This window comes from Schistocerca serialis, chromosome 7 (assembly GCF_023864345.2).
Source record: "Schistocerca serialis cubense isolate TAMUIC-IGC-003099 chromosome 7, iqSchSeri2.2, whole genome shotgun sequence".
NCBI lineage: Eukaryota > Metazoa > Arthropoda > Insecta > Orthoptera > Acrididae > Schistocerca > Schistocerca serialis.
In genome coordinates, this window is record NC_064644.1 from 198,186,701 (window position 1) to 198,209,955 (window position 23,255).

At 45.8% G+C, this 23,255-nt stretch overlaps 1 protein-coding gene across 1 annotated transcript in view; it reads left to right on the plus strand.

Annotated features, from left to right (window-relative positions):
* Positions 1 to 22,599, plus strand: part of LOC126412973 (uncharacterized) — a 44,718-nt gene extending 22,119 nt beyond the window's left edge. Inside the window, exons 3-5 of the mRNA XM_050082865.1 lie at positions 3,446 to 3,914; positions 11,661 to 11,801; positions 22,130 to 22,599. Coding sequence (XP_049938822.1) covers positions 3,446 to 3,914; positions 11,661 to 11,801; positions 22,130 to 22,599 — 1,080 coding nt within the window. The remainder of the gene's footprint in view (positions 1 to 3,445; positions 3,915 to 11,660; positions 11,802 to 22,129) is intronic.
* Positions 22,600 to 23,255: the final 656 nt, after the last annotated feature.

A 23,255-nucleotide genomic window follows, 5' to 3' on the forward strand; every position in this document is an offset into this window, starting at 1 on the left:
TTGCACGTAACATTCTCTATCCAAGAATTTGCCAAACCAATCCACTTCCTTCGGTTTTCCGAAGGGTATAGCGTGATTCATTATTCCAAACTACTCGATTCACGTCATCCATCGTCCATTGGCACCGCCGTTTACATCACCTCAGGTGTCGCGCCTTCGATTACTACCGCAGGCCCCATGGAAGGGCAGATGGGTCACTCCCATAGCATAATACTTCTCCCATCAGTCTGAGTCAGTCGCGCGGCACCTTTCGATCCGCCACTCACCTCGTTGACGGCATTTGTGGAGAAGATCGTCGACCTAGTGTAGCAGAAATGTGACTCACCTGAAGAGCCGACTCGTTTCCACTGATCGAAGGTCGAATCCTGATGGACCCGTACCCACTGCAATCATAATTGACGATGTCATCGGCTCAACATGTGAACACACAGGGGTGGTCTGCTGCGGAGCTCCATGGTCAACAATGTACAATTAACGGTGTGCTCCTAAAAACTTGTGCGGGCACCAGCATTGTGCTCTTTCGGCAGAGATGTCACAGATCGCCATCTATCCTACTTTATCGAGCAGACAAGCCTCCGAACCCCACGTTCTGTGAAGAGTTATGGACGTCCAACCATTTAGCGCCTAGTGATAGTTTCACTGTCCTTCTACCTCTTTTCACAAATGCTCACGACAGTAGCACGTGAAAATCCGACCAGCTTCGAGTTTTCGAGATATTCGTTCACAGGTTCGGCATAAGAATAATCTCACCTTCGGCAAAGTCCCTCACATCAATGGATTTCCTCATATGCAACCCATATCTTCGCTAGAGTGATCTCATGTACGTATTTGCTCCGCTTGCATACTACTGTTACCGCGTCTTGTGCCCTCAACTCCAACAGGCCGCATCCAGCGTCGCTGTGGGCAGTGGTCATAATGTCTTGACTTATCAGTATAAATGGGACTGAGGTGATAAGGAGAAAGGATTTGGGAGTAATACTGGGAAGGATCGAGAAAGTGCATATAGGTGACAGGATGCTGCAGTTATAAATGTTGGTTTATAGTCTGGAATGAAAGAAATACGGTAGTTTATAGTTGATAGGATGGGTGGATCTCAGAAATGACTTCATGTTCAGGGAGGGGAATTCATTTGTACAGGGTGACAAACTGTTACTGAACTAAGTGAAAAAGACGTAAATTAGACACAAACTATGGCGTGCACACACTTTATTCAACATGTAAATGTCACTACAGATATTCGGATTTAAGTTATGACATGTTCCATATGCCTTCCATCAGTGGCGATGATGTGAAAACGAATAGCGAAGTTCTGCGTGACCCACTGAAGTGTCGGAACATCGATGCTATCGCTGACCTTCTGAATGGCTGTTTTCAGCTCAGAAATGGTTTTGGGGTTACTGCTGTACACTTTGTCTTTACTATACCCCACAAAAACGAGTCACATGTGTTCACAACTGGAGAATATGGTGGCCAACAAAAATCCTTGCCAGTGGCCTCTGGGCACCCCGGAGTCAGAATGTGGTCCCAAAAGTGCTCTTCCAGGACATCAAACACTCTCTTGCTTCGGTGGGATCGAGCTCCATCTTGCTTGAACCACATCTTGTCGAAATCACTTTGGATAATAGGGATGAAATGATCTTCCAAAATCTACATCTCCATCTACATCTACATTTATACTCCGCAAGCCACCCAACGGTGTGTGGCGGAGGGCACTTTACGTGCCACTGTCATTACTTCCCTTTCCTGTTCCAGTCGCGTATGGTTCGCGGGACGAACGACTGCCGGAAAGCCTCCGTGCGCGCTCTAATCTCTCTAATTTTACATTCGTGATCTCCTCGGAAGGTGTAAGTAGGGGGAAGCAATATATTAGATACCTCATCCTCTCGAAACCTGTACAGCAAGCTACACCGCGATGCAGAGCGCCTCTCTTGCAGAGTCTGCCACTTGAGTTTGCTAAACATCTCCGTAAAGCTATCACGCTTACCATATAACCCTGTGACGAAACGCGCTACTCTTCTTTGGATCTTCTCTATCTCATCCGTCTACCCGATCTGGTACGGATCCCACACTGATGAGCAATACTCAAGTATAGGTCGAACGAGTGTTTTGTAAGCCACCTCCTTTGTTGATGTACTACATTTTCTACGGACTCTCCCAATGAATCTCAACCAGTTACCCGCCTTACCAATAAGTAATTTTATATGATCATTCCACTTCAAATCGTTCCGTACGCATACTCCCAGATATTTTACAGAAGTAACTGCTACCAGTGTTTGTTCCGCTATCATATAATCATACAATAAAAGATCCTTCTTTCTATGTATTCGCAATACATTACATTTGTCTATGTTAAGGGTCAGTTGCCACTCCCTGCACCAAGTGCCTATCCGCTGCAGATCTTCCTGCATTTCGCTACAGTTTTCTAATGCTGCAACTTCTCTGTATACTACAGCATCATTCGCGAAAAGCCACATGGAACTTGCGAGACTATCTACTAGGTCATTTATATATATTGTGAAAAGCAATGGTCCCATAACATTCCCCGTGGCACGCCACAGGTTACTTTTACGTCTGTAGACGTCTCTCCATTGAGAACAACATGCTGTGTTCTGTTTGCTAAAAACTCTTCAATCCAGCCACACAGCTGGTCTGATATTCCGTAGGCTCTTACTTTGTTTATCAGGCGACAGTGCGGAACTGTACCGAACGCCTTCCGGAAGTCAAGGAAAATGACATCTACCTGGGAGCCTGTATCTAATATTTTCTGGGTCTCATGAACAAATAAAGGGAGTTGGGTCTCACACGATCGCTGTTTCCGGAATCCATGTTGATTCCTACAGAGTAGATTCTGGGTTTCCAGAAACGACATGATACGCGAGCAAAAAACATGTTCTAAAATTCTACATCAGATCGACGTCAGGGATATAGGCCTATAGTTTTTCGCATCTGCTCGACGACCCTTCTTGAACACTGGGACTACCTGTGCTCTTTTCCAATCATTTGGAACCTTCCGTTCCTCTAGAGACTTGCGGTACCGTTTGATAGTCACTGTACCATCAAAGAATTCACACTAGTTATTCCATGATTGGACATTGCACACCACACAGTCATCCGTTGAGGACGAAGAGTCTTCTCGATCGAGAAATGCGGATTCTCTGTCGCCGATTTTGTTTTTTGAGGAACCCATCCAAATGAAAGGGGGGTTCGTCGCTAAGCCAAACAATGCATGCGGATACTAAATCCCGCCCGTCCTGCGACAAACTGTGCAATCTGAACGTCCTAACCGTTCAGAAGTTACGTCGATTTTATTTCATATAGTTCAATAACTGTCACCCTGTTAAGTACCCAGGGAAGCGGTAAGGAGCTGGTCATTACCTGATAAAGCTGTTTCAAGGAAAAAGGGGCCTTTCTGTGTAAACAGCGCCACACTTTTACTCGCGTACAGGTTGCGGAGGACGCTTTGTCGACGCTGCCGCGGCTGCGCTCCCTGAGCCTTTCCAACAACGAGCTGACGTTCCTGCTGCCGAACTCGATCGCAGCCAACGCCGCGCTGGAGGCGCTGGACCTCTCCAGCAACCCGCTGGTGCTGCCCTCCATCGGGCCGTTCCTGCGCTCCTCGTCTCTGCGCGAGCTGAACCTCGCCGTGTGCAGCCTGCGCCGCTTCACGCCGGACAGCTTCACGCAGCTGCCGTCGCTGCGGAGCCTCGATATCTCCTTCAACTCCTTCTCGCAGCTGTCGCTGGAGGACGTGCAGCCCTTCGCCAACCTCAGCTGGCTCAGCGTGGACGCCGACGCTCTCTCCGAGGACGCCCTGGCCTTCCTGCAAGCCAACGGCGTCGAAGTAGATGTGTTCGAATTAATGAACAGCACAGGAGACATTACGCCGCCTGAACAGCAGGATGACGGCGGAGGAGGTAAGCACATGTCCTGATGCATACCATGTCTTTAGAGCTCTGCAAAGTGTAGAACATCACACAACTATACACGTCTACATCCACATCTACATCTACATCTACATGCATACTCTACAAATCACATGTAAGTGCCTGGCAGAGGGTTCATCGAACCACCTTCACAATTCTCTATTATTCCATTCTCGTATAGCGCGCGGAAAGAATGAACACCTATATCTTTCCGTACGAGCTCTGATTTCCCTTATTTTATTTTGGTGATCGTTCCTCCCTATTAAGTCGGTGTCAACAAAATATTTCCGCATTTGGAGGAGAAAGTTGGTGATTGAAATTTCGTGAGAAGATTCCGTCGCAACGAAAAACGCCTTTCTTTTAATGATTTCCATCCCAAATCCTGTATCGTTTCTGTGACACTCTCGCCCATATCTCGCGATAATACAAAACATGCTGACTTTCTTTGAACTTTTTAGGTGTACTCCGTCAGTCCTATCTGGTGAGGATCCCACACCGCGCAGCAGTATTCTAAAAGAGGACGTACAAGCGTAGCGTAGGCAGTCTCCTTAGTAGGCCTGTTACATTTTCTAAGTGTCCTGGAAATAAAACGCAGTCTTCGATTTGCCGTCCCCACAACATTTTCTATATGTTCCTTCCAATTTAAGTAGTTCGTAATTATAATACCCAGGTATTTAGTTGAATTTACGGCTTTTAGATTAGACTGATTTATCGTGTAACCGAAGTTTAACGAGTTCCTTTTGGCGCTCATGTGGATGACCTCACACTTTTCGTTATTTAAGGTCAACTGCCACTTTTCTCACCATTCCGATATCTTTTCTAAATCGTTTTGCAGTTTGTTTTGATCTTCTGATGACTTTATTAGTCGTTAAGCGACAGCGTCATCTGCAAACAACTGAAGACGGCTGCTCAGATTGTCTCCCAAATCGTTTATATAGATAAGGAGCAGCAAAGGGCCTATAACACTACCTTGGGGAACGCCAGAAATCACTTCTGTTTTACTTGATGGCTTTCCGTCAATTACTACGAACTGTGACCTCTCTGGCAGGAAATCATAGATCCAGTCACATAGCTGAGACGATATTCCATAAGCACGCAATTTTACTACGAGCTGCTTGTGTGGAACAGTGTCAAAAGCCTTCCGGAAATCCAGAAATACGTACTCGATCTGAAATCCCTTCTCAATAGCACTCAGCACTTCATGTCAATAAAGGGCTAGTTGTGTTTCACAAGAACGATGTTTTCTAATCCCATGTTGACTGTGTGTCAATAGACCGTTTTCTTCGAGGTAATTCATTATGTTCGAACACAATATATGTTCTAAAATCCTACTGCATATCGACGTTAACGATATGGGCCTGTGGGACAAAAAATTAGTCATCCAAATGAAATATCACACTAACACGGACTGACACACCTACGCTGCACCCGCTGCACCAGGCAGCCCCAGATATTTCCTTACGATTAAGTTACGGTGATTAACTGGTGAGCCGAAATGCGAATGAAAGCCTAAATATTGTCCAAGCTAGTACACTATGGCCTATGAAAACAGCCATCATCGTCTTGGAAGACTGGAGCATCCATAGCATAGTTATCGTGAAGATGTAGAAGAAATGACAACACTTGAAGAACACTGAAATTATTTTCGTTCTTGTTTACGGTTGCCCGAATGAATGGACCCAAATCACGGCAATAAAACCAATGCCAAAACGTTACAGAAACATATCTGGCACGAACTAAACCACCCGCACACTGTATATTTAACACCTCATTGGGCCGCCAATGCACTCGGCGCCTTGCTTTACCTGAAAAGAGGCAAAACTGCGACTCGTAAGACCACACTACACGCCTCAAGCCAGATTTTGAAAAGTTTCTGTAATGTTTCTCTCATTGAAGACGTGCAGATTGTTTTTGCCACTGTAAGCAGTGTCCTTTTGCTAGGAGCCCTACCACGAATGCCTATTACATGCAGTTGCCTTCGCAGTATTCACTCGAAAACTGGTTGAGATGGGCCTACATTCACTGACAGCAGCAATTTGGGCCGGTTTTGGAACCGATAGTCACCGACAAGGTGAGTCACTTGTCTCTGAACGCTGTCGACTAGGTTCTTTTTACAACCAGCGTTATTACGCCATATTTCACGATTGCGAGTGGTATAGCATTCCTTGTAGACACTTTGGACAATCCAGGTTGGTACACCAACAAATCGGGCAGCTTCATTCCAGGGGTGGTCTTGGACACGTCCAAACACGGTAGTCTATTTTGGCTATTCTGTCAGGCCTCCAAGTCGAGCCGTATTACTTCACTAATTCCATACAACCGACTAGCACATACAGAAAACTCCGTTGTGAGTACGTATGCAGGACCAGATGGTCCCATGGCCATCTGGTTGTTGTCCTATACAGTTTATAGCCCTCCAACGATACTAGCGTGTTCTTCTAAGGCGGCGAATAATCTTTTGTCTTGTGTGTTATAATGTTTCGCAAATGATAGACATAATGATCTGTGACGTATACTAATACTAGTTAAGGCTCAAACTGCTTTGTCATGCTTTAATGTAAATATACATGCACTTATGAACACTTCAGTTAGAGACAACCAGGTAGTAGCATGTACGAAACTGTCACCCTAACAAATGCGGCGATTTCGATGGATGGGGTGGGGGAATGGAAGAGGGAAGGGTAGCAACTCGTGTTACTTCCACGATGAATCACGGAATAGTTTTGAGATTTGACGAGAAATGGCTCTGACTTTGAGTACACTTGTACAGAGACAATTTCGTTACAGTTCTCGGCTTTCTTGAAATTAATAGTGAACTGACATGTCTGTCTAGCTAGTAGGAGGCGATACTGATTTCCAACTTTTTTAAGCGGTGATATAGGGCAGGTGCTATCTTGTCTCTCGCTGGAGACGTCTTTGAACGGGAAACAATCCTGATCAACGAGCCTACAATCACCACTCAAATGTCATGCATCTTTGAGGAAGTTTGATCCACAAGTTGTTCCACGATGTCCCTAACACGAACATTAGAGACCTGAGACCCACTGAAGCACCCTGATCCCTGCACAGTTCAGTAAACCCATGCTGACCCAGTTCAGAAGCGGTAGAGTGGTGCATACCTTTCTGAAGAAACAGATCCCGTGGAGGACTGCTGTAAGAGAACGCGGACAGTGGGTTTCTGCATCTACTGGCCGGTCACAGATGAGGGCATCGGTTGTTATTTTCCAGTATTACATGTTGCTGTTGTTGTTGTTGTTGTTGTTGTTGTTGTCTTCAGTCCAAAGAGTGGTTCGACGCAGCTCTCCAAGCTGCTCTATTCTGTGCAAGCCTCTTCATCTCCAAGTATCTATTGCAATCTACATTCTTCTGAATCTGCTTACTATATACTATATTCATCTCTTGGTCTCCCTCTACGATATTTCCCCCCCCCCCCCCATGCCTCCCTCCAGTACTAAATTGGTGATCCCTTGACGTCTCAGAATGTGTCCTACAAACTGATCACTTCTTCCAGTCAGGTTGTGCCACAAATTTCTTTCCTTCCATATTCTGTTCAGTAGCTCCTCATGAGTTACGTGATCCGTCAATCTAATCTTCAGCATTCTTCTGTAGCTCCTCATTTCAAAAGCTTCTATTCTCTTTTTGCCTAAACTGTTTATCGTCTATGGTTCACTTCCATACGTGGTTACACTCCAAACAAATACTTTCAGAAAAGGCTTCATGACACATCAATCTAAACTCAGTGTTAAAAAAATTCTCTTCTTCAGAAAAGCTTACGATGCCTTGCCTACGTTTTGTATCCTCTCTACTTCGACGATCGACAGTTATTTTGCTTATCATATAGCAAAACTCATCTACTACTTTAAACATCTCATTTTCTAATCTAATTCCTTCAGCGTCACCTGATTTAATTCGAGTACATACTAATTTCCTTGTTTTGCTTTTGTTGATGTTTATCTTACACCGTACATTCTGTTCAACTGCCGTTCAGAGTCCTTCGCTGTCACTGAATTACAATGTCATCGCAAACATCATAGTTTTTATTTATCATCCCTGGACTTTAATACCTGCTCCAAATTTTTCTTTTGTTTCCTTTACTGCTTGCTCAATATACAAACTGAATACCATCGGGGATAGGCTACAACCCTGTCTAATTCCCTTTCCAACCATTGCTTCCCTTTCGCGCCCATCAACTCTTATAACTGACATCTGGTTTCTGTACAAATTGTAAATAGCCTTTCTCTCCGTTTATTTTACCCCTGCCACCATTAAAATTTGAAAGAGGGTATTCCAATCAACCTTGTCAAAAATTTTCTCTAGATCTACAAATGCTATAAACGTGTGGGTGCCTTTCTTAACCTACCTTCTAGGAGAAATCGTAGAATCAGTATTGCCTCATGTGTTTCTATATTTCTCTGGAATGCAAACTGAGCTTCCCCTAGGTCGACGTCTACCAGTTTTCCATTTGTCAGTAAGGAATTCGTGTTAACATTTTGCAGTCGTGGCTTATTAAGCTGATAGTTCAGTAATTTTCACACTTGTCAGCACTTACTTTCTTTGGAATTGAGATTATGATATTTTTCTTGAAGTCTGAGGGTATTTCCCCCGTCCCATACATCTTGTTCACCAGATGCAAGGGCTTTTTCGTGGCTGGCTCTCCCAAGATTGGGTAGTCATCGGATGTCACTGGATGCGTGATCGGTCGTCAGTTGCCAAAGTCGATGCGTTGCCTTGATAGAAACAGGTTCCTCACGCCCCAGATTCAAACTGTGCGCTTTCTAATCAAAAGCAGACCGTCGATCGCCAGTACGGATCTTCAGAGGCGATGTAACGTCCTCTCGTCAAACACTTATGGTCGTCCCGTACGACAATCTACGCTTGCGGAAATATCGTCTATGGAATATTAAATATCCACCTCACAGTCTGTTAACCGTGGACAAACCATATTACGCTCTAACCACGAAATTCGAATATCATATACGCCACATCTTCAAATGGGACAGTCGTTCCTGTGACTTTTGGCTACTCATTACAGTTCGGCTACCTGTCTGCTGCACTGTGGCCCTTCTATTTGCTGTTGTAATCCGCTGTGGTAGACTCATATAATCAATGTGTCAAGGTAGAGGGAATTTAGTAGGCAATTTCAACGAGTTATTCGTAGGACACCATTGAAATGGCGAAATGGAAAAAGCCAGTGACTGCTGTCCTCATAATTGCAGTGCTCCCAGCAATTAGTCGAACTCACTCAATGAATACAGTACACCAGCATCGCACGCATTGCATAGACTTTGTTCGACTGCCACTCCTGGGGCCAGTACAAGTCCTGCTGGCTTGTCAGTCATGTGACAAACCGAATTACTGTACTAGCCATTGTGGCAGAGATGCTATCGCCAACACGGCTCCTGAGTGGATTTAAAATCGTATCTTCTTGCGTGCGCACACTACACTACTGGCCATTAAAATTGCTACACCACGAAGATGACGTGCTACAGACGCGAAAGTTAACCGACATGAAGAAGATGCTGTGATATGCAAATAATTAGCTTTTCAGAGCATTCACACAATGTTGGTGCCGGTGGCGACACCTACAACGTGTTGGCATAAGGAAAGTTTCCAACCGATTTCTCATACACAAGCAGCAGTTGACTGGCGTTGCCTGGTGAAACGTTGTAATGCCTCGTGTAAGGAGGAGAAATGCGTACCATCACGTGTCCGACTTTGATAAAGGTCGGATTGCAACCTATCGCGATTGCGGTTTATCGTATCGCGACATTGCTGCTCGCGTTGGTCGAGATCCAATGACTGTTAGCAGAATATGGAATCGGTGCGTTCAGGAGGGTAATACGGAACGCCGTGCTGGATCCCAACGGCCTCGTATCACTAGCAGTGGAGATGACAGGCATCTTATCCGCATGGCTGTAACGTATCCTGCAGCGACGTCTCGATCCCTGAGTCAACAGATGGGGACGTTTGCAAGCCAACAACCATCTTCACGAACAGTTCGAGGGCGTTTGCATCAGCATGGACTATCAGCTCGGAGACCATAGCTGCGGTTACCCTTGACGCTGCATTACAGACAGAAGCGCCTGCGATGGTGTACTCAACGACGAACGTGGGTGCACGAATGGCGAAACGTCATTTTTTCGGATGAATCCAGGTTCTGTTTACAGCATCATGATGGTCGCATCCGTGTTTGGCGACATCGCGGTGAACGCACATTGGAAGCGTCTATTCGTCATCGCCATATTGGCGTATCACCCGGCGTGATGGTATGGGGTGCCATTAGTTACACGTCTCGGTCACCTCTTGTTCGCATTGACGGCACTTTGAAAAGTGACGTTACATTTCAGATGTGTTACGACCCGTGCCTCTGCCCTTCATTCGATCCCTGCAAAACCCTACATTTCAGCAGAATAATGCACGACCGCATGTTGCAGGTCCTGCACGGGCCTTTCTGGATACAGAAAATGTTCGACTGCTGCCCAGGCCAGCACATTCTCCAGATCTCTCATCAATTGAAATCGTCTGGTCAATGGTGGCCAAGCAACTGGCTCGTCATAATACGCCAGTCACTTCTCTTGATGAACTGTGGTATCGTGTTGAAGCTGCATGGGCAGCTGTACTTGTACACGCCATCCAGGCTCTGTTTGACTCAATGCCCAGGCGTATCAAGGACGTTATTACGGCTAGAGGTGGTTGTTCTGGGTACGGATTTCTCAGGATCTATGCACCCAAATTGCGTGAAAATGTAATCACTTGTCAGTTCTAGTATAATTAGTTGTCCAATGTACACCCGTTCATCATCTGCATTTCCTCTTGGTGTAGCAATTTTAATGGCCAGTAGTGTATTTGATCAAAAGCTCTGAGACATTGCTATGTAAAGCGGAACCGACCACCAGACGTCACGAGCGGCGAACCTGCCAGTATAAAAAAAAAAGTGGGGAGTATTTTGTTATCAGCGGAGAAGGAATAACAGCAGTACGGGTCAGTCACGAGAACTCAGTGACTTCGAACGTGGACTACCGGTAGTAATTGGGTGTCACCTGGGTAAAAAATCCATGAGGGACACCTAAAGCCTTCTACAGCTGCCCTGGTCGGCTGTTGGTGGTGTGACTGAATTGGAAACGCGAAGGGACAAGCACAGAAAAAACAAGATCAGGCAGACCTCACCTACTGACGGTTAACGACCGCTGGTCACTGCAGAGAGTGGTCGTGCAAAATCGTATGAAATCAGCAGAAGGAATCACTCTTTAGGTCTAAAGTGCTACCAGCAACCTAACTAGCGTAGTGATTGTGCGTGGAGAGTTAAGAGTGGTTTACAGTGGTCGAGAAGAGCCTCATAAGCCACGCACTTCTGCAGTCACTGCTAAGCGACGCTTCACCTTGTAGACGTGGAGAATGAGGGGGGAGGAGGCGGTAAGGCATAAGGAGGAGGAGGAGTAGGTGAACTGAGAGGGGGCAAGGAGATGAAGAACTGAGAGAGGGAAGAGAAGGAGGTTGGGATGTGTATCCCATGCCCATACATGCTAAGCATTACCGGGTTCACTAGTTTACTACTAAATGTATTTACATTGGAAAATATTTAAATCTTTTGAGTTACAGCGCTGTCTTGATGCGAATTCCTGGCGAGTGACATACTCGTCACTCGGCTTAAATGTCTCCTTCGCTATTAATTTACTTACCGATCACAGAAGCGACGCCGAATACAGATAAAAAGTATTTGCTATTTTGTGTGTACAGCGAGGTACCTGGCCCTCCTGGACAAGGACTACCCTTACGACGATGACGGCATTGGCGAGGATTATGCGGTGCTGAAGAACGTCGACGTCGCCTATGATTCAGATAGCCAGACCCAGTGGGTTGCAGATCAGCTACAAACGGGTAAGCACTTCTCGTTGCCAGGGGTTAACTGAGCAATTCAGGCGTCATGTTCCTCCTAATGGTACATCGGACTAGGTGCTTCGGTCTGTCCAGAGTTTGACCAGTTTCAAGTGGCAGCACTTTCGTCTCGACCACGAGTTTGCCAGAAGACAGCCCCCCACGACATAAGAAACCAGAAAGGCGTGTTGCTCTAGCTCACTGGACGGGGTAGACCTAGGCGGCTGTAGTGGTTGTGCTCCCGTTATCTATAAGTCGTTGTCGTGGCCTTCAGTCCGAGTATTGATTTCATGTAGCTCTCCAAGCTACTCTATCTACTCTTTGAAAATCTCTTCATCTCTACGTAACTACTGCAAGATACATCCATTTTAACGTGCGTACTATATTTAGACCTTGGCGCCACACTTCTCTCTAGTACGAAAATGATTTTTTGAGGCCTCAGAGTATATCCTAGTGACAAATCCTTTCTTTTAGTCAAACTGTGCCATAAGTTTCTTTTTTCTCCAATTCCGTTCACAACCTCAACCTAGTTATCCGATCTGGCCATGTAATCTTCAACATCCTTTTATAACAAACTTCATAAGCTTCTCTTCTATTTTTGTCTGAGCTGTGTATCGTCTACATCTCACTTGGACAATGCTACATCCAGACAAAAGATTCCTAACGATTCAATTTTTCAGAAACACCTTGTTTGCTATTGGCAGTCTGCAGTTTATATTGTCTCTGCTTCTGCCATCGTCAGTTATTTTTCAATGCACGTAATAACACACATCAACTATTTTTAGCATCTCATTCTCTAATTTAATTCTTTCAGATCGGCTGATTTAATTCGACTATATTCATGTACTGTCTCTGACAGATTCATAACCCTTTTCAAGATACTATACAGTCCGTTCAACAACTCTTCCAAGTCCTTTGCCATTTCTGACTGAATAACTGTCTTCGATAATCATCAGACTTTTTATTTTTTCCTTCATAAAGTTTGATTGCCTTTCCAGTTTTTTCTTTGGTTTCGTCCGCTTGAAATCACACACTTTGATTTGTACTGTTACGCATTTCTATCTTTCTGTCTCAGTAGTCCATTAATCAAACGTTTCGATCTCTCTACCTTTGTACCTGAGTAGTCCATTAGTTGAGCTATGGCTCTCTCAAAGTTAATTTAGTGTTAGTTAAATGGTTCAAATGGCTCTGAGGACTATGGGACTTAACACCTGGGGTCATCAGTCCCCCTAGAACTTAGAACTACTTAAACCTAACTAACCTAAGGACATCACACACATCCATGCCCGAGGCAGGATTCTAACCTGCGACAGTAGCAGTCGCGCGGTTCCGGACTGAAGGGTCTAGAACCGCTCGGCCACCGCGGCCGGCTAGTGCGAGTTAAGTTCGCCGCTTCTGTCATTTGCAGTCGCACAACTTTATACTCAGAATTTAAATACCTCAAAGAGTCGCTGAACAGACATGGTAAGCGTGCACACGTCGATGAGAAATTTCAATTAAACCCACAGAAAATAAAAGAAATGCGCATTTGGCTGAGGCCTTCCGTCGGATAGACCGGTCGTCTGGTGCAAGTCTTTGTAGTTGACGCTCTTCAGCGATTTTCGCGTCGATGAGGATGAAATGATGACGAAGATAACACAACACCCTGTCACCGAGCGGAAAAATTGCCGACCCGTCCACCGAAGTTAAGCGCTGCTGGGCTGGGCTAGCACTTGGATGGGTGACCATCCGGTCTGCCGAGCGTTGTTGGCAAGCGGGGTGCACTCAGCCATTGTGAGCCAAACTGAGGAGCTACTTGATTCAAAAGTAGCGGTTCCGGTCTCGTAAACTGACATACGGGCAGGGGAGCGGTGTGCTGATCACATCTATATCCGCATCCAATGACGCCTGTGGGCTGAGGATGACACGGCGGCCGGTCAGTACCGTTGAGCCTTCGTGGCCTGTTCGGGCGGATTTTAGTAGTTTTAGTCCGGGAATCGAACCCGGACCCTTCGCATAGCATTCTACTGCGCTCATCACTCAGCCATGGAGGCGGGAAACCCAGAGAAACTCCGTCCATGTTTAATAGGTTGCGGTATCACGAATTTTGATATACCTGATGTCATCATAATATAAACTTCCAATGAAGATCAAATGATTATAAAAAATACTCGCGACTTATTGCACTCGTGTCATATATGAGTATATCAAACGTACTCCAGACAATCACTTGCCGGGTTGCGTACTTCGACGCAACCGCATGCTTCGCATTCCTAAGCCACACCACAGGCCAGCTCTAAATGATTGCAGCGATTAAAAACGGCTGTAACTATTTCATGGATAGCAATACATCGACAAGAATTATAGGGAATACAAACGAAACTTGAAATTGTTATACGCATTTTAAAGGTGCCTTGTATGATTCCCCTTTGCTACATGGATAGCATCTAAGCGATAATCCATTTCGCGACACACATTCTCAAGCATAAGTGGAGTCACCGATGCGAAAGCATAAAAACGCACCTTATGTCCTAGCATTGTTTCTGGCAGTGGGTGTGAGGTCAGGAGATCTCGGTTGCCAAGAGCAGAAGGCAGCGTCGTCAAGTCCAGTACAACCGACACAACGACTTAGAAGATGTTGATTTTAAAATGTGCGAACCTCAATACCCCAATGAGACGGGGCACCATTTTGCTGAACCACGTAATCTGTAGAATTCACATTAAGCTATGTTGCCAGCCATTGCTCAAGCACGTCCATATAAATGTTTGTTTACACAGAGCTCAGTAAACAAAAACGAACTGTACAACCTTTGTTTCTTCGAACTGCCGATGTCATCTGGAAACCCTTGTTGGTTGATTTGGTGGAGGGATCTAAACAGCGAGGTCTTCGGTCCCATCGGTTTAGGGAAGGATGGAGGAAGAAGTCGGCTGTTCCCTTTCAAAGGAACCATCCTGGTATTTACCTGGTAATTTAGGGAAATCACGGAAACCCTAAATCAGGATGGCTGGACGCGGATTCTGAACCGTTGTCCTCCCGAATGCTAGTCCAGGGTGCTAACCACTACGTTACCTCCCTCGGTATCGGTCAACCTTGCTGGCATATACAGGTGCTTGATTATATCACCGACGAAATCTTCTCCACACTATGATGACAGATCGACCATAGCTAAATTCTAATACACAAAATGTTCAAAAGTGTGTGAAATCTTATGGGACTTGACTGCTGAGGTCATCAGTCCCTATGCTTACACACTACTTAAACTAAATTATCCTAAGGACAAACACGCACACCCATGCCCGAGGGAGGACTCGAACACAAACTGTCTACTGCATGGGGTCACCATATTCGCTTATGACACAAAACCTTTCACTTACACATGACGACGCATGCACCGGCTTCCGATTCGCTGCCTTTGCGCGACGATCTAAAGTTTGTAGTTTCTTTTATGCATTCTGTAATTATTACTGATATATCGCCGTGCGGCGTGTGGGAAACAGCGTTCTGTAATCGAGTTTTGAATTCAAAGAGTTAGTCCACACACAGAGCACCCTCTGCTTCAGCAAGAGAAGGCCAGAACACAGGCGAGTGCCGCGAGAGCTGCAACAATCCGACGCCTTGTTTCCACTGTCACTGATCACCTTCGAGGGTTTGACTATAGCGGTGATGAAGCGGTGTAAACAAAGATGTAGCTGTGGCTCCGTCAACAAAATCATTGTACAGTGACAGTATCAACCAACTGGTCAGTTGTTGGGAGAAATGTGTTGGTCACCAGAGTGGCTACGTCGAGAAATCAGTATTCAGATTAGAAGAATAAAGATGTAGAATGTTAATAACGTTTGTTTTATTTAAAAAACTTCAATAGTTTCCACATAGAAAATTCAGAGGAATTATTTTGCAGCACACCATCGTAAATATAGTCATTTGTAGTCGCTACATTCTTTTGTTATTGCTTGGTATTGTTCCCCGACTCGCGCTAGGCGTGCTGTAGTTCGATGGTTACCACCGGGAGAAGGAAGGGACATGATAGATATAACTATTAAGTAAGGTGCGGCAACATATTGACTGAAAACGAGCAGACCAGACACACTGAGAGACCTCTTAGGGGAGGAAATAGAGACCTTGAGAGAACTAAAAACCTGGAAAATAAATTATTGGCAAAGAGAGTGGGGCAACTGTGTAAAGGACCGCAGGGTATACATATTCCATCAGCGAGTGACTGAGGCTGAAACATGTCAATCCCAGCCGGGGCATAGCTCACTTCTTAACGGTTTTGCTCCGTGCAAACTTTAGTCAGATGGCTGCTTGTGCCTGTGGAGAGAGAGAGGCCTGAGAGCACTCACCTCTGTACTGTGACCGTTGGCCGCAGGAGAGACGACTTACATCGTCACACGACGACATAATACAATCACTTTGTAGACGGATTACAAGTGTGCAGGAAGAGTCTCTTCTGCGCTGCATAACGAGTACTTGAAGCAACGAAAGTAAAAGGCGGCAGCGAGAACAGAAGACAAACCAAGCCACAGACATTACTACACAGATACAGATGACACTCTTACTGCTAGCAGATAAGACGACAGCGAGAGAGAAGACAGACAGATTCTGTGTCAGACAGATATCGTGTCGCGGCCCAGTACAGAGCCTATCACTGCTTGGGTAAATGTGTGGCCTGTAAGGCGTAATTAGGACGTTGACGACAATGCTTTTAGCTCAGGTGGGGACTACTAAGTAAACTTCATCAGGGTGAGGAGGAGAAAGTATCCTAAGACACTTAACAGAGATCACTCTGGAACGAAGAGGAGAAGTTGTGATTTTAGGAAGTGACTAAGGGTGCAGTCACTTCAAAATTAAACTCATAACCCATTTATTTTCCCAATAGTTTAAGCTTCTTACCAGAGGTGTGCTACAGTAGCTGTTAATCCTTGCGAATCAGCTACTATTCCCTAGCACTAGATTGTTTTCCTTTCCAGCATCACACGATTCCTGCATCCTGTCTTTGGCTAACAGAGAAGAGTGTTCTGTAACTCGTTCCAACAACACACAGTCAAACGCGTTAACCACAACTGGAGACAAGAGCGAGAAAGCAGTTGTTCCTCACTATATTCTATCAAACTGAAAATATCAGATATTACTCGCTATGACTATACACAGTGAGATACCCTATTTACAACTGGGAACTAGTGTAAAACAGCACTTTTTCCTCCCTCTATTCTGACAGCCAGATACGACAGATAGCAGTAACATATCAGGCAGTGGCTGCTCAGAAGAGAGAGGCTTAGTTAGATAGTCGATGGTGGCATTCTATAAATCTAAACTCTTTCCTGTCATGTTATATTTATCTTATTATCACATATATATATTGTTAATTTAAAGGTTTTCTATTTCCTGACTACATTTAAGCTCAATAAGGTTTAAAAGTGCGTCATTGTTTAACTTCTTTAGAATGATAGGATACAAAAATGTTCAAATGTGTGTGAAATGTTATGGGACTTAACTGCCAAGGTCATCAAGCCCTAAGCTTACATAGGACTTAACCTAAATTATCCTAAGGACAAACACACACACCCATGCCCAAGGGAGGACTCGAACCTCCGCTGGGACCAGCCGCACAGTCCATGACTGGAGCGCCTTAAGACCGCTCGGCTAATCCCGCGCGGCAATGATAGGATATTAAGTGAGCTTTACACTGCGGCGAGGTAAGTCTAGGGATAGCGATATGCACATATACAGATAGCGGTAATATCATGTACACGAGGTATAAAAGGGCAGCACGTTAGCGAAGTTGTCATTTGTACTCAGGTGATTCATGTGCAAAGGTTTCCCACGTGATTATAGCCGCACGAAGGGAATTAACAGACTTTGAACGCGGAATGGTAGTTGGAGCTAGACCCATGGAACATTCCATTTCGGATATCGTTAGGGAATTCAGTATTCCGAGATCAATAGCGTCAAGAGTGTATCGAGAATACCAAATTTCGGGCATTACTTCTCACTACGGACAACGCACTGGTCGACGACCTTCACTTAACGACCGAGAGCAGAGGCGTATCGTACAGTGGTCAGTGCTAACAGACAAGCAATACTGCGCGAAAAAAAAACTGCAGAAATCAATGTGGCAAGTGCGATGAATATATGCGGTAGGACAGTGCAGTGAAATTTGGCTTTAATAGGCGATGGCAGTAGAGGAGCGTGGCGAGTGTCTTCGCTAACAACACATCGCCTGCAGCGCCTCTCCTGCGCCCGTGACCATATCGACTGGACCCTAGACGACTAGAAAACCGTGGCCTGGTCAAACGAGTCCCGATTTTAGTTGATAAGAGCTGATGGTAGGCTTCTTATGTGGCACTGACTGACCTCACGAAAGCATCGACCCAAGTTGTCAACAAGGTACTGCACAAGCCGGTGGCAGCCCCGTAATTGCGTCTGCATGGAACGGACTGCGTCCTCTGGTCAAACTGAACCGATCATTGACGAAACGGTTATGTTCGGCCTCTTGGAGACCATTTGCAACCGTTCATAGACTCCATGTTCCTAAACAACGATAGAATTTTTGTGGATAACAATGCGCCGTGTCATTGCTCCAGAATTATTCGTGACTGGTTTGAAGAATGTTTGTTGTTCTGGTCTTCAGTCCAGAGGCTGGTATGATGCAGCTCTCCATGCTGCTCTATCCTGTGCAAGCTTCTTCATCTCTCAGTACCTACTGCAACCTACATCCTTCTGAATCTGTTCAGTATATTCATCTTTTGGTCTCCCTCTACGATTTTTACCCTCCACGCTGCCCTCCAATACTAAATTGGTGATCCCTTGATGCCTGAGAATATGTCCTACCAAGCGATCCCTTCTTCTAGTCAAGTTGCGCCACAAATTTCTCTTCTCCCCAATTCTATTCAATACCTCCACATTAGTTATGTGATCTATCCATCTAACCTTCAGCATTCTTCTTTAGCACCACATTTCGAAAGCTTCTATTCGCTTCTTGTCTAAACTATTTATAGTCCACGTTTCACTTTCATACATGTCTATACTCCATACAAATACTTCTTTCAGAAACGACTTCCTGACACTTAAATCTATACCCGATGTTAACAAATTTCTCTTGTTCAGAAACGCTTTCCTTGCCATTGCCAGTCTACATTTTAAATCCTCTCTACTTCGACCATCATGAGTTATTTTACTCCCCAAATAGCATAACTCATTTACTACTTTAAGCGTCTCATTTCCTAATCTAATTCCCTCAGCATCATCCGATTTAATACGACTACATTCCATTATCCTCGTTTTGCTTTTGTTGATGTTCATCTTATATCCTCCTTTCAAGACACTGTCCATTTCTTTTGAAGAATATTCTGGACAATTCGAGCGTTTGATATGGCCACAAAGACCTCCCAACGTTAGTCTGATCGAACATTTATGAGACATAATCGAGAGGTCAGTTAATGCACAAAATCCTGTACCGGCAACACTTTCCCGATTATGGACTGCTATAGAGGCAGCATGGCTCAAAATTTCTGCAGGGGGCTTCTAACGACTTGCTGTGTCCGTGAGACATCGAGTTGGTGTACTACGTCGGGCAAAACGAGGTCCGACACGATATTAGGTGTCCTATTACTTTTGTCACCTCAATGTATATTATGTATATGCTAAGGTTCAAATGGCTCAAATGGCTCTGAGCACTATGGGACTTAACATCTCAGGTCATCAGTCGCCTAGAACTTAGAACTGCTTAAACCTAACTAACCTAAGGACATCACACACATCCTTGCCCGAGGTAGGATTCGAACCTGCGAAGGTAGCAGTCGCGCGGTTCCAGGCTGAAGCGCCTAGAACCGCTCGGCCACTATGGCCGGCGCATCTGCTATACCGACGATTAATTTTATATGGTCATTCCATTTTAAATCACTCCTAATGCCTACTCTCATATAATTTATGGAATTAACTGCTTCCTGTTGCTGACCTGCTACATTGTATCTAAACGATAAAGCATCTTTCTTTCTATGTATTCGCATCACATTACACTTGTCTACTTTGAGATTCTATTGCCATTGCCTGCACCATGCGTCAATTCGTTGCAGATCCTCCCGCATTTCAGTACAATTTTCCGTCGTTACAACCTCTCGATATACTACAGAATCATCCGCAGAAAGCCTCGGTGAACTTCCGATGTTATCAACAAGGTCATTTATGTATATCGTGAATAGCAACGGTCCTACGACACTCCCCTGTGGCACACCTGAAATCACTCTTACTTCGGAAGACTTCTCTCCATTGAGAATGACATGTTGCGTTCTGTTATCTAGGAACTCTTCAATCCAATCACACAATCGCTCTGATAGTCCATATGTTCTTACTTTGCTCATTAAACGACTGTGGGGAATTGCATCGAATGCCTTGCGGAAGCCAAGAAACACGGCATGTACCTGGGAACCCGTGTCTATGGTCCTCTGAGTCTCGTGGACGAATAGCGCGAGCTGGGTTTCACACGATCGTGCGGCCGGCCGCGGTGGTCTAGCGGTTCTGGCGCTGCAGTCCGGAACCGCAGGACTCCTACGGTCGCAGGTTCGAATCCTGCCTCGGGCATGGGTGTGTGTGATGTCCTTAAGTTAGGTTTAAGTAGTTCTAAGTTCTAGGGGACTTATGACCTAAGATGTTGAGTCCCATAGTGCTCAGAGCCATTTGAACCATTTTTGAACACGATCGTCTTTTTCGAAACGCATGCTGATTCCTGCACGGTCGTAACTGCACCACCAAGTGGAGCGCGTTGGTCAGGTTAGGCTAACCGCTTTGCGTCCACGCACCTACACTTCAGTACCTGTCAACATGACCAGGGGAAAATAAGCATTAACGGCTTGCTCTTGCCACTTGTACGAGGTTTGTTCGGAAAATACGTATAAAAGTTGAATAATAGCTTTATTTTACAATTATTCAGGTATTACAATATGGTCTCCTTCAAAATACTCGCCGTGAGACGCGATACACTTCTGCCAACGCCGTTTCCACTGTTGATAACATTGCTGAAAGTCTTCAGTTGTGATGTTGTTCAGTTGCCGTGTCGTTTCCGCCTTGATGGCTTCCACATCTCCCAAGTGCCGCCCCCGAAGTACCATTTTGCATTTCGGCAACATGAAGAAGTCACACGGGGCTAAATCGGGTGAATAAGGCGGGTGGTCTGTCACGGTGATTGAGCTTCGGGCCAAAAACTCGCGCACAACGACCGACGTGTGAGCGGCCGCATTGTCGTGATGAAGGATCCACCTGCCCCCTTTTGCCAACTCTGGTCGAACTCGAGCCACACGAGCTCTGAGACGTGTCAGAACTTCAACGTACAAATTTCCATTCACTCTCTGGCCGGGAGGGACAAATTTCTTCTGAACAATGCCCCTAGAATCAAAGAAACAATCAACATTGTCTTCACATTGGACCTTGATTTTCGCTACTTTTTTGTTCTCGGTTCTCCTGCTAGTTTCCATTCCTTGCTTTGAGATTTGAGCTCCACATCGAATTCGTAAAATCAGGACTCGTCTCCAGTGATGACTCGGTTGAGAAAGTCCCCTCGTTCCTCTGCTTCCAACCAATCCTCACAGCACTCAACCCTCTTTACTTTCTGTTCTGGCGTCAAGAGCGTCGGTACGATTTTCGCACACAATTTCTTCATTTCAAGTTTTTGTGTCAGCATTTCGTGAACGATTGTTTTGGGGATTGACAGCTCGTCAGCAATCATACTGACTGTCAATCTACGGTCTTTAAGAACACAAGCTCGAATTCGTTCAACATTTGCATCGGAACTCGATGTCGACGGGCGTCCTGGGGGAGGGTCATCGTTCACTTCTTCTCGGCCATCCCGGAATCTTTTTAACCGCTTGTTCACGGTAAGTTCCTACAGAGAATTGCCTCCGTAAACGTGTTTCAAACACTCAAAAATCTCACAGCCATTCTTGCCTAGCTTTGCAAGAAACTTGATGTTGACGCGCTGTTCCTCAATCAGAGAGAGCTCCATGCCGACGGCAGGTGAAAAAGGGTAACTGTCAACAAGCTGCCTTCACGCAGAGTGCTCTGACTCGAACTGAGCGTTGACGGGATTGATTACAGCGGTAGTCCCACCTGGTGGTGACTGCAACTTGTAACATAAAGACATTATTCAACTTTTATACGTATTTTCCGGACAAACCTCGTACCTGGAGATACTAATGAACTTAAAAACATACTACTCCTAGTAGCTATAGTTTTTAGTTTGCAAATGAAGTAAATTCCGATGTAATGTCAGTGCTCAGTCCTCAGTCAATAGTAAAAACCACCCCTAACACCAAGGGTGAAAAGACGACCTGTCTTATTCGCTGCTGCTGCCTGCCCGCAGGTGCCTCACAGGTGGAAGTGCCCCCGCGCTGGGTGGGCCACCCGTCCTGGAAGCTGGTGCTGTACTCGGTGGTGCTGGGCTGCACCGCGTGCCTGACGGCGGCGCTGGCGTACTGGGCGACCGTGCTGGTGGTGCGGCGGCGGTCTGCGACAAAGGCGGCGCAGGGCCCGCGCGACACGCTGGACAGGGCCTTCCGGCACGTGGCCAGCCTGCCCGCCTACCAGCAGCTGCAGCGCCAGCCGGCAAAAGCTCCCAGTGGCAGCGGCCAGGGCTACCGCAGGCTGTACGACGAGGACGAGTCGCCGGCGTCGCTGCCGCCGCGGGCCGCCCAGCCAGAGCGCTGCACGTGCCTCTCGTGCTCGGAGCCGGTGCCCACGCAGCCGTGCATCTGCTTCTACGAGCGGCCGGCCCCCGTGCACGGGACCGTGCCCAGCCAGTACTACACGCTCTACGCTACGCACATCCAGTGAACATCCCCGAACCGGCTGACCACTGGCAAACTCCTGGGCGTGGACCAGACGTACGCCTTCCTGCTTCCAATTTGAGATCACTGTGGGACGAAATTCGCTATCCTGCCCATCCACTTGTGATACACACACCCCATTACAGTTCTCAAACTGTAATACACAGACAAATATAAGCCTCGCCATTACAGTTTCGTTAACCTGGGTGAATTTAGGGAGGAGTACGTAAATCTAGTTGGGCAGCAATGTAAATAGAATCAAATGAAGAATTAAAACGGACGCAATAAAGAGGAATCCATAAAAAATACATCACTCCGCTGCGGTAAGTGCTGTGTTACGTGCCTTCGAGGTAGACTAAAACTCCTCTTAAGTGTCAGTCCCGATTTACACAGGGTGTTCGGAAATTCTCGTTACAAATTCGAGGACTGAGTAGATACAGTTTTTAAAGTGGAACACATGTCCGAAACAGGACTACAGCCATTTGAAAATGTGCTGGTAACGCGACTACTCTTACAAATATTTCTTAAGCATGACCCAGTACATCACTCTTTCTACAATGCCACTCGTTAACAACCGAAGGAAACAAACTGAAATTTAATCAGTTGTCAGAAACACTTTTGTTTTAGAGTACGGCCTCGTGCGATTCGGGTGTGCGGCCTCTC